General features: G+C 40.6%; 1 protein-coding gene across 4 annotated transcripts in view; it reads right to left on the bottom strand.

The window, feature by feature from the left end:
• npnta (nephronectin a) overlaps positions 1-14,743 on the bottom strand; it is a 38,547-nt gene that overhangs the window by 19,198 nt on the left and 4,606 nt on the right. For 2 of the 4 annotated variants that reach the window (XM_061245265.1, XM_061245267.1), the window contains exons 2-4: positions 12,732-12,832; positions 9,265-9,315; positions 4,769-4,861 (exon numbers count right to left, since the gene is read on the bottom strand). In XM_061245265.1, coding sequence (XP_061101249.1) covers positions 4,769-4,861; positions 9,265-9,315; positions 12,732-12,832 — 245 coding nt within the window. The remainder of the gene's footprint in view (positions 1-4,768; positions 4,862-9,264; positions 9,316-12,731; positions 12,833-14,743) is intronic. The other 2 variants (XM_061245266.1, XM_061245269.1) reach the window with 1 other exon arrangement.

The raw sequence follows: 14,743 nt of genomic DNA, 5'->3' as shown, positions 1-14,743 counted from the left end.
TATGGATCAGACGGATCTCACCAAACCACATTCCTAAGGGGGGAAGAGGGGGTGGCAGTGGGAGCCTCTCCCACTTTTCCATTACTTCAGTTTTCACCTTCACCTTGTGTATAAAATAACAGCAATACATGAATAAGAGCAATGTGTTATTTACTACATATTGTAATTACCCTGTCTGTTTCTTTTCAAATAGTCTTTTACCTCTTATCGTGTATTTTTCATTGTGAAGCACATTAGGCTGCAATTCATTTCATGAAACCTTGCTCCGCAAACAAAAAAAGCAAACATTGTTTTTAACTTGTGACACATGATGGCAGTCCTCTTCCTCCACTAGCTTTCGTACGTTCGGTGTCAAACTAAGAAAGATGAGATGGCCCAATACTTGGGCGGTATTGCAATGCTGGAATAGTTTAGGTGCTTTGTTGTTGTCGTTCTGAAAAAGCTCTTTGTAACTCATCCAAACCCACATTGGTTGGCTTCTGTGCCCCTGCTCATCCCCCTCCCCCCGCCAACTTTCCCCAACATCCAAGTACCCAATGAAAGACAGCTACAAACGCGACCTTGAACAGGGGTCCAGTGGAAAGATCAAATGCATTCTAATTGGACAATACAGTGGGGTTATGACTAATTATATGATGACACGCATTGCATCAACTATAATCCCAGCAGCTGCCTTCAACTTTCAACTCATAAATACCATTGTGAAGATAGCGAGAGGCGAGGTTTGGGCTTCCAGACTAACAGAAACGAATACAACAAGCTGTCAGTTAAGAAACAGACCAAAACTGTGTTTGAAATCTAAGCAGTTTTGAAAACAGTGAACTCTGGGGTTGGGTCCATGTGCAGATGCAGAGGCATATGCCAGTGCTGGGATTTCTGCTCCTCACTAAATGGGATGGAACAAGAAAGCTAATACAGGTGTGAGAGGATGGTTGACTGATGCTAATGTAAAGGACGGTAATGTTCACATGGGGAAAAAAGGTTTGGCAATTGTTACCACTAAGAAAACCACTGCGGAGAAAAACATTTTGTTAAAATTAAAAAGCACAACATTACCATTATCTAACAGAAGCCTTAAAGTGTGTAAGAGGGTCTGCAAGACAACAGATATAAAATGGAATAGAATAGAAAAGCTTTATTTTTCCCAGGGGGAGCTTCAGGATATTCTTGGAATAATACATTTGTCCCTATCACTAGAAATAATCATTTTTATTAAAATGAGTTGATCTGTGAGGGGAAAATGTATTCCCTTTTCCACACCACATCTGACCAAATTAGATTTTTAATGAGTTTATTTTGTTCTGGGAAATGGAGACCATCTGCTTTTTTAAACACCCACATGGCTGAACGATTCATATGCTGTTTGTGACACTTTACAATTAAGTTGGAAGTAACTTGAAAATGGTGTCTACTCATTAAAAAAGTACTTTTAAAATTGCCCTTTTAGCCACCATTTCCTAGCCACCACGTGCCAAATTTCAATCTATTACCAGTCTTATTTTTTTGCTGTTCCTTTTCAGTTGTAATGTCATAAAGCATGTTATACCATGGTTTGCAGTTTGGGTTCAGTTAAAGATTCACATGGCTCATTAATTCAGCTCTGTTTAATAGCCGGGTGCCTCAGGCACACATTTTCAGAAGTTTGGGAGTTGGCGTTTTTTTGCACAGTTTTCTGCATAGAGGAAAAAAATTGTAGATTTGTAAAAGGCCAATTTACAAAACTTTAGCAGTGTTTCTTGAGAGGGAGATCATGTAAATTTCTCATGCTGATTGATAATGGATGGCTGAATTATACTGAAATGATATGTAGAGCTGGGGATTACAGAAACTGAGCAGTTCCATTTCAATTCCTACTGCACTGTCATGTGTGGTTAAAAAATGTGTAAGAAATAAAAATGTGTTCAGCTCTGTCACCTCTAATTGGGGGGGGGGGGGGCATTTATATGAAAAAAAATGTATTCCCTCTGGAAAATGTCCAAAGTAAAGTTCCATTTGACAACAATTGGTACTACACTATATTAAATATTGATTGATTGATTGACAGATATTCCCAAATGCAGGAACATTTTAATGCGATCTACAGAGGATTAAAGGCTGCTGCTTACCGTAGCTCTCTCCCTCTAGCACAGTCCTGACATTGGGGCTGTTTCCTCTGTTTCTGAGAGAGGATGTGAACCCACTCTGGGGCTCTTGAAGGTTTGTCCCTGCCTTTCAGTCTGCTTCGGAGATGAGACGTAACTAGCGTAGAGATCGCAGTACTGCTTAGATCTTATTTCAACCCACCCTTCCTCCAGCATTTCAGCCTTTCATTCACTCTGGGACCTCCCTCCCATTCCAACACACCCGTCTCCTGAATAGGAGGCTCTTCGTGTTCCTGTTACTCAAAGTGTGTCTCAGTCATGCATCTGTCTTCACATTACAGTGACCGAGAGAACTTGTGGTCACGCGTGTTTGTCTAATAGTGTATGAGCAAGTGTATACAAAGAGGAATTTCTGGAGAAGTGCATTCTTTAAATAGATGCCAAATTATAGCTGCTAAGTCAGATGACAGTAGAGAAACATAAATAATGTGTCACCAGTACTTGGAAGCAAGCAGTTTATGAGATTAAGATGTAGCCACGGTTGGCAGATAAAAAGACTTTACTTGCTATGTCATGTTGTTTTGTGTGAAATTATGGTATGTCCAAAGTTTATTTTTCTCTATTTTTTGGTGGTTTTGCAAGTGAACAAAACTACAGGAAGCACATAGAAAATATCTAATTCTGCCGACTGAATTAAGGCCTACTGGTTTTTAACATATACATTTTGTTCATGGTTGTATTCTCATTGCGTAGCTCAGTTTAAGGTTTCAATCATAGCATTGTCCCAGATTCAACACTGACAAATGATGTCTCACAATTGAATGTACCATTTGTTTTGAAAGCAAATGGTACACAGCAATTCTAATCACATTTTGCTTGGTAAATTAAATTAAATCGATAATGACTGCACTGTGGAAATCATCTTTTCTTGTTCATGGACCAATCAGGCAGAGTAAAGCTGTCAAAAGGCTGCACCTAACCAAAGTGGTGTAAACCCTCTTAAAGGAGAAAGATGAGACGGCTAATTTCCACATTCCGCCGAGGATTTTAAGTCCCTTGTTTTTTAATTACACGTTATCCAATTGCTATCTTGTGGAGAGAAGACTATTTTATAAATCTAAATCAATTTCTGTGCCATTAAATGAAACATTTAATGGCTTCAATCAGAGCATATCTGTGCCTCAGTGTGGTCTAGCGCCTCAGACAATACTGTGCAACACTCTCATTTTAACTCTCGAAAGCCCTCCCTCAAACCAACTTTCAAAAATTGAAAACTCAACCCATGTAAATCACTATTTGCTGTCACCTTTTGAAAGACATTTCTAAAAATAATTGCCCAATTTGTCCCAGAGAGCACAGAAACCAACCTGATACAACCAGTGCTGAACTTGATAATCTAGCCAATGAAATTCAATATGTAAGTTTCACAGATGACCTGGTGTGGCAGCAGAAGTAATGCCCAGGTCATATGGCTGGATCCCAATGCAGAACAGCTTTTGCCCTTTTATCATCCCTTTTATGGGTATGTGCACGGAGCTGTTTTTAGAGTAAATCTACAGGAGATTGAGATTCACAAAAACAAAACATGGAAGTGTCTGTACGACAGAGTCATTTGAACAGAATATGGAGATGGCTGGCAGTTGTTACTTCTCCAGAGATATGGACACAGTGGGTCATTCAAATTGAAATGTTGGATCCTTTTTTAATTGTAATTGTATACCTACTATCATTTTGCAGATATGAACACTGATTTCACTCAGTCACCAATAATTAATAAGTAACCAACAGTAATCAGGTTATAAAAACATTTCTACAGCTTGGGCTTGCTTTTCAGTGACTATCTTTGGCATCTTTTGCAGACTTTCTTACACAGTGATTCTAACACAGCTTCCAGGGACAGGGAAGTCTTCAAATTATGCAATTAGACTAATCACGCAAAACCCACACTATCGAAGCAAGAACTGATTACTGCCATTCTGTCATTCTGCCACATTGTAATTCCTCTGCTTACTGACAATTTGTTAGTTATTCATGAGAGAGACAATATAAATCGATATACATTATGAATCAGTTATGATTCATATTCATACTGGCCTTGAACAGCACAACAGCTTATTGAAAAAAACACTGTACATTTTCACTGTTATCTTTTACTCATTTCCATCCAAAGGTAGTGGCATATTGAAGATAACTAATGGAAGTCAGAAGAGATCAGTGATTGTTGCTAATCTCCATCCTGTGCAGCTGTCATCAAAAGTGCTTTGTTGTTCTGAATCAATTACCAAAATGTAACCCATGACAACACTGGCAATGTATTTTGAAATGGTGCTTAAAAATGTCCGCAAACAACCAACATTTGCTGCACTGAATAATGCTATCTGCCTCTCGGTTAGGTTAAGAATTCTGATAAAGAGTATGAATACACCTCTTGATAATAAAGCTCTGAAGAAAGGCACCGTTTTGCACTTGCTATTCCTTCTGAAAACAACATTCAGACATAACACACACTTTTTTTGGCCTGGCCAAATCAGTCGCTGTAGTGAAGGCAGAGGACTTGGGCAATAACAGCACACTCTCCTGCTGTTATACAGAGCTGTGAGAATGACCTCTCTACTTCTCTGGTGGACTGCAGTCAGTCCAGACTCGCTGAATGCATAATTATCTTTGAGTCCCAAGCACTGGCCTACCTTGATTACAGGTCTTTCCGGTGTACCCAGGGAAGCACTTGCACTTGTTCGGCCCAACGCATTCCCCGTGTTTACAGCCGTGCTGACAGACAGCTGTAGGGCAGCCAAAAAAAACAAAACAAGAAAGATAAGGCACATCCAATGGCACACAGTTGTACTGATAACTACAGTATATAAACACTCCATCCATCATCATTATCATTTTTATGTCTTCTTGCTGTGCAGCAGTCAAGCAGCAAGCCAAGCTTTCATAAAATTATAAGACAATGTGCTATTCAGTATGTAGTCATTTCTGTATATACTGTATATACGGTCCCCTCCAAAAGTATTGGAACAGTTCAATTCCTTTGTTTTGGTATACACAGAAGACCATTGAGTTTGAGGTCAACGGGTATACAAGTTTCAGTTTTTATTTCCTGGTATTTTTTATCTAGATTTGTTAAACAATTTAGAACATATCACCTTTTGTATCAGACCACCCAATTTTTAGTTGAGCAAAAGTATTGGAACATGTGACTTGTTGCCCAGATGTGTCCTATTAGATTGATTGGTTAAACAATAAATAGTTCTGAATATCCACTCTTGGTTTTAGCCTTGGGTTTTGTCTGTGAAGACAAAATGCAATCATCTTTAAGAAGATGCATTTGTGTTTGAAAAGATAAACCAACATGAAGACCAGAGAGCTGTCATTGAGAGAAAAGAAAGCATATTTTGAAGCTCAGAAAAGAGGGAAAATCCATTGCAGAAGCATTAGGGATGGCATGTACAACAACTTGGAATAATGTCCTGAAAAAGAAAGAAACAGCTGCCGTACTGAGCAACAGACATTGAACAGGTCAACCAAGGAAAACAACAGCAGTTGATGACAGAAACATTGTGACAACTGTGAAGAAAACCCCCAAAACATCAGGCAGTGACATCACAAATATTCTCCACATGTATCTCAATTAACCATTCGAAGAAGACTTATAGAGCAGCAATATGTTTTAGGCTATACCACAGGATGCAAACCACTCATCAGAAGTAAGAATCAGAAGGCAAGATTACATTTTGCAAAGAAGTACAGAGATGAGCCACAACAATTCTGGAACAAAGTTTTATGGACTGATGAGACTAATATTAACCTCTACCAAAGTGATGGAAAGGCCAAAGTGTGAAGAAAGAAGGAATCTGTTCATGAACCAAAACATACAAGCTCATCCGTGAAGCACTATGGAGGAAGTGGCATGGCTTGGGCTTTTATGGCTGCTTCTGGAGTGGACTCACTCATCTTTATTGATGATGTAACTCAAGAGGAAAGCAGCAGGATGAATACAGAAGTCGATAAAAACATTCTGTCTGCTAACTTACGGAGAAATGTGTCTAAACTAATTGGGAGGAACTTCATAATGCAGCAAGGCAATGACCCAATAACACTGCCAACACAACAAAGGATTTCATTCGGGAGGGTTTTAGACTGGCCAAGTCAATCACCAGACCCTAGCCCAATTGAGCATGCATTTTTCCTCCTGAAGAGGAGATTGAAGGGAAACCCACCCTGAAACAAACAACAAGAAGAAGAATGCTATAGTTGTCCATATAATGCTGTAGTCAATGGGTCACAGGCTTCATGCAGTTATTGCAAGCAAGGGATATGTGTTATTTACTTTAATTTACTTAAATAATCTCTGTTCTAATACTTTTGCTCACCTAAAAATTTGGTGGTCTGATGCCAAAGGTGCTCTCTTCTAAGTAGTTTAACACATCTAGGTGAAAATTCCAGGAAATAAAAGCTGAAATTCTGAACTCTTGTCTCGTGTCTTTTTATTTTTTTGCAAAAATAAAGGAATTGGCTTTGCTGTTCCAATACTTTTGGAGGGGACTGTATATGACATTGGATCTTAATATGTGCATTAGGGGCCCATACCTGGGATGTTTGTACTGGGTCACACAGAGATTGAATAACAGGGGCCCCAATAATAAGATTGGACGTATTACTAACACTGTGTGACAGCAAATCATATTAATTAACTAGCATTATACACATATTCAGAAATACATGTACTGTCTACTCTAGCAATACGTAAAACAACTTGGGTCATCATCAGTAGGTATGGTAAGCATTTGTTTTGCGAATTCAAGAGTAAATCGATTGTCCTGGTATTTTGTATTATGTGATGGGGCAAAACAGAAATCAAACAAATCAGAATGGTGCCTGGGTGTAAAAAAGCTTAAGAATCACTGGAACCACTGAGGTATGCAGTGTAGGGAGGTGTCAGCTAATGCTGAGTACATTTTGGAGAACTGAAAGAGCTGTTCAATTGCACCTATAGCAAAAGTATCTGTGAAACATCCCTTTAACTGGATGATTTTTATGCCCTGAAACAGCACTAGCACTACATTACTACGGTAAATGTTGCTCAGTATTTCAGAGCTTTCACGCCTTTCATTTAATACCAGACATGTCTACATGTCCAGATAGCCCAGCTGTTCTGTGGTGAGCTCTACAGGACATTATAAAAGGCAGTAAAAAGGCATGGTGATTAATATTTCATTCATTATGAGAGTTACATGTGTCTGCATGACTGGGTGCAGTTGCATAATCCAAAATTATCCACCCCAGAATTAACAAGAGTCCACTTAGGGGAAATGACAAGTGATATGATGAATCGATAACAAGCAAAAACAGAATCTGATGATAAAATAACCATCACTGACAGGCAACAGATGGGAGCCCCATTGTGACTCAGAGCAGAAAGTGAATAAATAAAAATTATATTCTTTGAATGCTACAAACCGTTCAACCATGAGGATCGTATAACTTTATAGCACCTTTTCTTTTCATAGCCAAACACCGAACGTGCTCTTTTTTATTTGATGGTGATGCTTTCTGAATGCTAAGTAGACCTGTGTGGGATGCAGCCAAGTGTTGCTAATTACCATTAAAAGCATCATTGAGTGTGTTATAATACTGGGCAATTTGGCAATTAATTATTGCTGACATTTAGATAGAGACAACAAGAGAAGAAGTACGCTTTCTGTCTGATAGAAAACAGGTTTCTTTGTATTTATGAAACTCTAAATAAGTGCATCTGTGACACAAATAAATAGGCCTTAATTGATATATTTACATTAAAGCCACTGAGACTTGTGAAACTGTCAATGGAACACTTCTGAGTGTTTTAATCCAGTGGCAGCAAAGTTTAGCTATTACTCCCATTTGTCAAGCTAACTGGCCAGGTGTTGACTTGCTATGTTTAATGACATCATCACTACCCCTGCAGTGGCTTCTACGGAACATTCTTTTGAGTGAATACCCTGCAAGGAATGTTGTTTTCTTTTTTTGACGGCACAGACACATAGCTTATTCTCTGTGAGCGTGTGTGTCTGTGTGTATGTGTGTTGCTATAGTACTCTAATGGTGCGGAACATAAATAATCCTTAGGTGTATTAGGGATATTGATTGCAATGGAAATCAGTCATAGATTTAAAAACAAGTCAAGCTTGAACCTGCATTTCTCAGTTTGACATGGTCTGAATATCCCCTTGTCTTGTAAGAGACACTGTTCATTGTGGCATTCAGTGGCATTAGTCTGTCTCTTTTTTCCCATAAGCAGCTAATATAATCAAGTGCCTTTCACTTCATTGGATTGTGTAATCTAATCAAGAGACCCTGTTAACCTGCTTTAAAAACCTATGATATAAGATAGGGTGTTGAAGGCCAGCCTGTTAAAGCCTCAGTCATAAGATTAAGGCTCTGATTAACTAGAAGGGTAAAAGTACAAAGTAAAACAGAACCCCTAATTTGGTCATAAGAGACATTTTTGCCACATATGGAAACCGATAAATGTAATGTCATCAAAGTTTATCTGGGCTGACTCCTTATCAGGTCAGATGACTCCTGACTAAATCCAATGGAAATAGAAAAGAGGCAATAGAAAAAGAGTGTGCTCAGAATAAGCCAATCCATGCTTTTGGTTCAGAGAAGGGCAGCTGCTTTTAAGAGTCTGCCGAGAAAATATCCTGCATTCATTTACCTCGTAAAATCTGTCCTCTTTTAGAAATACCTCTGACCACATTGACTTACGTACACCCCTTTTGTGCTCTTGTGCCCAATCACAAAATAGATCACCGCTCTTATTAAAACCTCCACTTACTGGACTTTCCCCTGATTTAGCTTAATGTTAACCACTCTCTTTTTCTGTTCAAACGAGAAGGCTTTCTCCTCAAAAGCAACATGTTTGTTATGCAAGTAAATGACTAAGCAGAAAAGCCACTGAGCAGGAAATCAAAGCTCATTGACTGAAAAAGGCTCACATTCTTTTGACATATGTTGACACAAACAGTGGCAGAGAAAATGCAAGGTGTTTGTAAAGGGGGGAGGGGTGAGCTGGGGGGGGGGTTGAAATATTTTCTGCTGGAGGGGAGCTAAATATAATAAGTTAACCGAGGATTCAGAGGACGTGCCTTCAGGACACAACTTGCCAAGATTATTTCAAGAAATATGTTGAGCTAACCTTGGGGCCGGCACCTTATCCCGACTACCCTGTGCGTTAAGACGAAGGGAGCTGGAAAACAAATGTCCAAAAAAAGAAATTCCAGGCTTTTCTCTTTAAAAAAGGAAACATGAAAGGAGGCTGCACTTGGTCCCTGGACAAGCAAGCATTCCTAAAACCTTACAAACACAAACAGTCTCAAACAGGCATGCAGTACAGATCTACTGTCATCTTTCATTTATAAAAGTGTATTTAAAAAGTGTATGAGTATTAATTTATATATCATGAATATTGCTGGGTTGTTTTTTCTGCTGGCATGTAATAAGCCTCACAGCCACTTTTTAATGAATCAATTACAGTACATTCTCTAAGACAGCACAGTCAACAATTTTACATTCAGTTAAACAATGAGCAGAACCAAAGCCACCACAGTTTAAGGACACAGTATCAATTGATCTATACATTTCATCTTTTTTAAAAATAATGTTTTCTTGATGAGTAGTCATGTTTTCCCCAAACGTAGGGATTTCATTCTCTTTTTCACTTAAACTGCCAAGGTATATCCTCACTGGGAGGTTTTTCTTTTCCAAGGGATGATCCACAGTGGAATGGTCCAAGATTCACTCTGGAATTACACATTCCATGTGAGATCAAAGCCAGAGACTGGAAGAATTGATATGAGGCTTGAACTTTTAGTTCAAACCCAGATCATCTCTCCAGCATAACCTTAATAGGATGTGTTCAACAATCTTCAGGTATTCTGTGACAGGGTTCTTTATTCTCTAGGTCCTCTAAAATGACCACCCTATTCATGAGAACCTAATCTCAAATTCCTGTAGCTCAGGACCTCGTGGGGCCCTCTGTTCTACAGCATTTATACATTTACAGACTTAGATGTATTTATTAATGAAATAATAATATAAAATAATATTATTTATTTGTTCATTTATTTATCAAGGCACTTCTTCAGTGACTGTGAATATACCATAGGATCACTGAAAAAGCATGATGAGCAAATGTCTTTCTGGTCACAACATTTGTACATATATATACTATATATTAAACATTTTTTTCAGAACATATTTAGCTGTTTGGCTAAGAAAAGCCTGCGTGAACATAGCTACCTGGGTACAGCACCAGCGTGTCTTCTCCCATTTTGGTGGCTATATAACATGTCAAGGTGCTACAAATGGAACCTGTCTGTAGTCAAGCTCAAAGTCGGACCGCCTGGGTTACTGAGGCTTGAAATTTGGCGGGACATTTCATTAGGTTCCTCATTCTGTGCGACCAGTCAACCCGTACAGATCGCTGAGCTCGGGGGTAAGGGCAGGCGTGACCTGATAGCGGCGATCTAATCGCGCTGCCCAACTGACCGCTGTAATGCGCGATGGCCGCGGTCTTCTGTGAAGGCCCAGGAACCCGAGGAGGTTAGTGATTGAGTTCCGATGGTTTCCTTAGTGGTGCTGGGGCTGTTGTGTTGAGAGGATTTTTGAGGCATTGGATAACAAACAGCCTTCTTTCAGCGGTTAAGTGGGCGTGGGGATGGGAGGGGATACTGTTACCTTAAATGTGTGGTGGGTAAGGGAAGCCCTTTATGGAAGGGGATGTTTTAAGGTGAAACCATTCAACAGGCAACACACGCATTTTGGCACAAGCATTATCACACCCAGTTACAGGTCCCATCAAAAGTATTTACTAGTTCACTGAAAAAAAAAATTGGCTGCCGTGCATTTTATTATTTCGACATCAGTCTCCATGTTATGCTTAATTTACAAGCATACCTTAGACAGCCCATACTTTGTGCGGCTGTAGATCAGTAGGAAATAACAGACACAGCAAATGTAAGGTACAGTGTGGCCCTTAATTATCAAGGGCCACACACAAGCTTATCATTATGAACCTAGTTCCTACTGGAACATGAAGATCAAGGAAGGACAGCACTAAAAGCTGAGGAACAGTATACTGAGGGTCGGTTCAACTCCGACCTGCTCTACACCCAAACATATGGCTGCTAAAATCCCAGCAGTGAGCATCGCTCTGCCCCGCCAGTGGCCCTGGTGACCGGCCTCTCTCTGCTTCTGCCTCTCAAACAGGGCTTAGGTTGGAATCTCATTAACACAACTTGTGTTTTCCGAATGGTGAAAGATTGTTCAGGAACAGGGTCAGCATGCCCGGAGTTACAGGATAACTCGACAGGCATGTGCCCTGAGACTCCGTGACTTGTGGGACTAGGCCACTGTGCTGAAAGTGTAAATGCACACTCGCACAGGAATGCATGAGGGCTGAGGCATATTCTACTGTTGCCTGTTGCTGGAACCTTACTCTTTACCATCCATTGGACTGTTTAAAACGCTTTCAGAAAAAAATAAACACTTTTGACAGGAACTGTAATGCCGTATGTGTTCTCTTTCAACCCAAAATACATCCATACAGCCGGGAGAAAAGTGTGGCATTAATGGTAACATATTGACAACACATGAGATCAAAACAAGCACATGACAAGGAAAATGGCAATTTGCATGTCAGGTCAGTGATTTCTAAAGCGCATGTAAAGAGAAGCATTGCAACACGGTCGAGAAAGTGTTAACGATTAGTTAGAGCTTCAAGGCAGTTATGGGAACATGCAGACTCTTCTCTAAATGTGCGCTCAAGCCTCAATTTATCACACTTCCATAGCAAGCGACAGCTCAAACCCATGCAGCAGCCATGGAGCGTGTCTCAAATGTGTCAGTCTGTGCTTTGGGTCTTTATTCACATTTTCAAATGTTTCATGAAAATATATTCAGCTTTTTCAACAAATACTCCACAGGGCGTTATTGAAGCTATCAAGGAAATAGGCAAAAGTAAAATAGCATTATCGATATTAAAAATGCCCATGGCAATTTTCTCATAGCCTCATGATATAACTCATTGTCCTCCAGATTTAATTTGATCTTTTGTACACCTGTTGACAATAGAACAATGTGCATCCCAGTACACTGCTTATGCAAAGTTATTTAGACTTGTAAATCACTCTCATTCATAGCTACCCTGAAGTTACATATATCTGTGAGCTCAACTGAATTACAGCTTTTGTGTCTCCATAAATGCCTCCTAGTACATAACCAACACTTCATGGAAACAATCTGCCAGGAGAAATGAAATGCACACCTGTGTTTACAGCACCTGCCACACCAGTCACCTGACCTGACATTCAACCCGCAGTGTTCCTCCCTCATTCTCCAAATGGCTAGCAGACTTGACTGCATCACAGCATGAACACTGCATGTGTCAGTTTATACACCAGCTATATGCTACGGGAATCAATCTTTGGTCAAAGATTGTCGTGTTTCAAGACAGCCAATGTGACGCCCCAGTGTGTGTTTGTGTGTACAATACCAGAGAGCCCCCGCTATTGCCTTCAAACTACGTTGATAAGGTTAAAGCAAATACAAGGTGTAGAAGCCCCAGCTAGGCCCGATTCACCCCCAAAAGCAGCAGTTACTCACGCTGGCAGTGGCCCCAGGAGCGCCGGGTCCATCCCCAGCAGCAGTCGATCCTTGCGCCGTAGCGGCAAAGCCCATTGGAGGAGGCCATCTGCCTGGGCCACCTGTCAAAGACGAGCTGTGTCAGGTCACAGCCAATAAAACGCTCGCTAAAACCCCAGCTCCATCACCACAAGGGCTTATCCGTCCACAACAGACTCTCATCCCGCAGAGTCGCAGGTGCCAGGGATTTGCTTTCTCTCCAGGCCGGCAGCTAGAGTCCAGTGGTGCCCACAGTAAATATATCAGCTGGATCAAGCCCAGGAGCTGGAGCATTCGGAGGTCCGGGGCAATAACACGATCAATTAAACACGCAATGAAACCCAGGGAGCGTTGTGTTTCTCACCCCCCTCTTCGCCCCTGCGGGTGACCTGCAAAAACACGCCATCAGCAGAAGCAACACTTTTCTGATTCTCTTTTTGTTGTTTTAATGAACTGATAAAATAGACATTCCTGTCCCTGTACAAAAAGATTATCAGAGGACTTTCGGAGGTCAGGTCCAAATTGCGGCAGGTAATGCATTCGATACGATCTGACAGGAACACCGTGTCCTGCTTTCATCACTGGGTCAGTGCCACTTTTATCAGAGTCCCGGAGTTCCTGTCATCAGGAGAGGAGCACAGAAACACATGAGGCATAAAGAAGGATTGTGTAACGGGGGAGTAATCTCAGTCTCCACACGGCTGCCCTTGGGTAGCAGCCTGTAGCTAAATAACGCTGGATACATTTCAGTGAGGTGGCTGAATGATATGCTAGCTGAACACTGGAATGTCGCACCCTTTGTTAAAGAACATGTACAGGAGCATATAAAAACTCTCACATTTCATAATTGCTGTGCTAATATGCATAAATATTAATCATCTTAAAAATCAATTTACACCATTCTGTGGAAGTCAATTACAGATTTTTAGTTTTGAGAGAGTGCTCAAGCTTCAACCGTGCATGATTCACAAAAACTGTTCAGTTTTGGCTGTGATGCAAACAAAATTATTTTTTGGATAAAAAAGAAACAAAGAAAAGACTGCATTCTGAAGTTACGATAAACACCACCTGTGCCACATTACTACAGCTGTACTGTTGCTGCCAAACTGGAGTAGTAAGGTGTATTCAGGGCACGCTCTCTGTGCTCTCCAGGCCTGGTCGTCTCCATTGCCAAGTGATGAAATGCTAATGTTTCCCTGCTGTCACTCAACCTCCTGGAACCTGACTTTAAACCGTAACGGGAATGACACCCAGAGAGAAACCGTTTGCCTGCTGTCTTTCGGGAACAAACCCAAACAATCCACGGAGAAGCATAGGGAATGCAATGCAGGTTTGTGTCTGGCACTCTTATTATTGCCAGATGCCACTTATATGTCCCTACAGGCCACTCTTACCCACCAATCATAAATCTGAAAGGGTATCATGTGAGCCTGTAAACCCTATTAAGCAAATGTAGCACAATCCACCAATTAAAAAGTAATAGATTTCCAATCTCTGTATGCAAACACAAATCAGTGCAAGCAAAGCTTTGAGCGTGACTACTGGCAACAAGCAGTGCATTAAAATGTAGGAAAATGCTTGGTCATAATATGAATAATTAAACAACATCTTGGATATTATTCAGCAGTAATTCTTTATGTCCCCATAAAATGAATAAGTATTCTGGTCTTCTTAATAGCAGTGTCAGCTTGCCAGCTGAAAGCTTATGCTAATGTATTTGCCCACAAGCGTTTCTTTGGGGGGGGGGCTAAACTGCAAGACGATCTGGTGCTTGGGTATCAGAACAAATGATGCAAATGAACTTTGAGTGCATCTTATAAAAGCCAGCAGCAATTTATCACGTGCCAACAGAGTAGGCAACAGCTTCTAGGAGGCACCAAGGGAGGTATAAAGACTGAGACATGGGCTCGCTCACACACACACACACAAACACACGCGCGCCCACACGCCACCAGACACAATACTCTAAAAGTAACAGCTTCATTCACTTCAGC

Source organism: Conger conger, chromosome 6 (genome assembly GCF_963514075.1).
Source record: "Conger conger chromosome 6, fConCon1.1, whole genome shotgun sequence".
Taxonomy (NCBI): Eukaryota; Metazoa; Chordata; class Actinopteri; order Anguilliformes; family Congridae; genus Conger; species Conger conger.
Note: the sequence above shows the minus strand (reverse complement) of the source record. Positions and strands in the feature narration are given on the sequence as shown.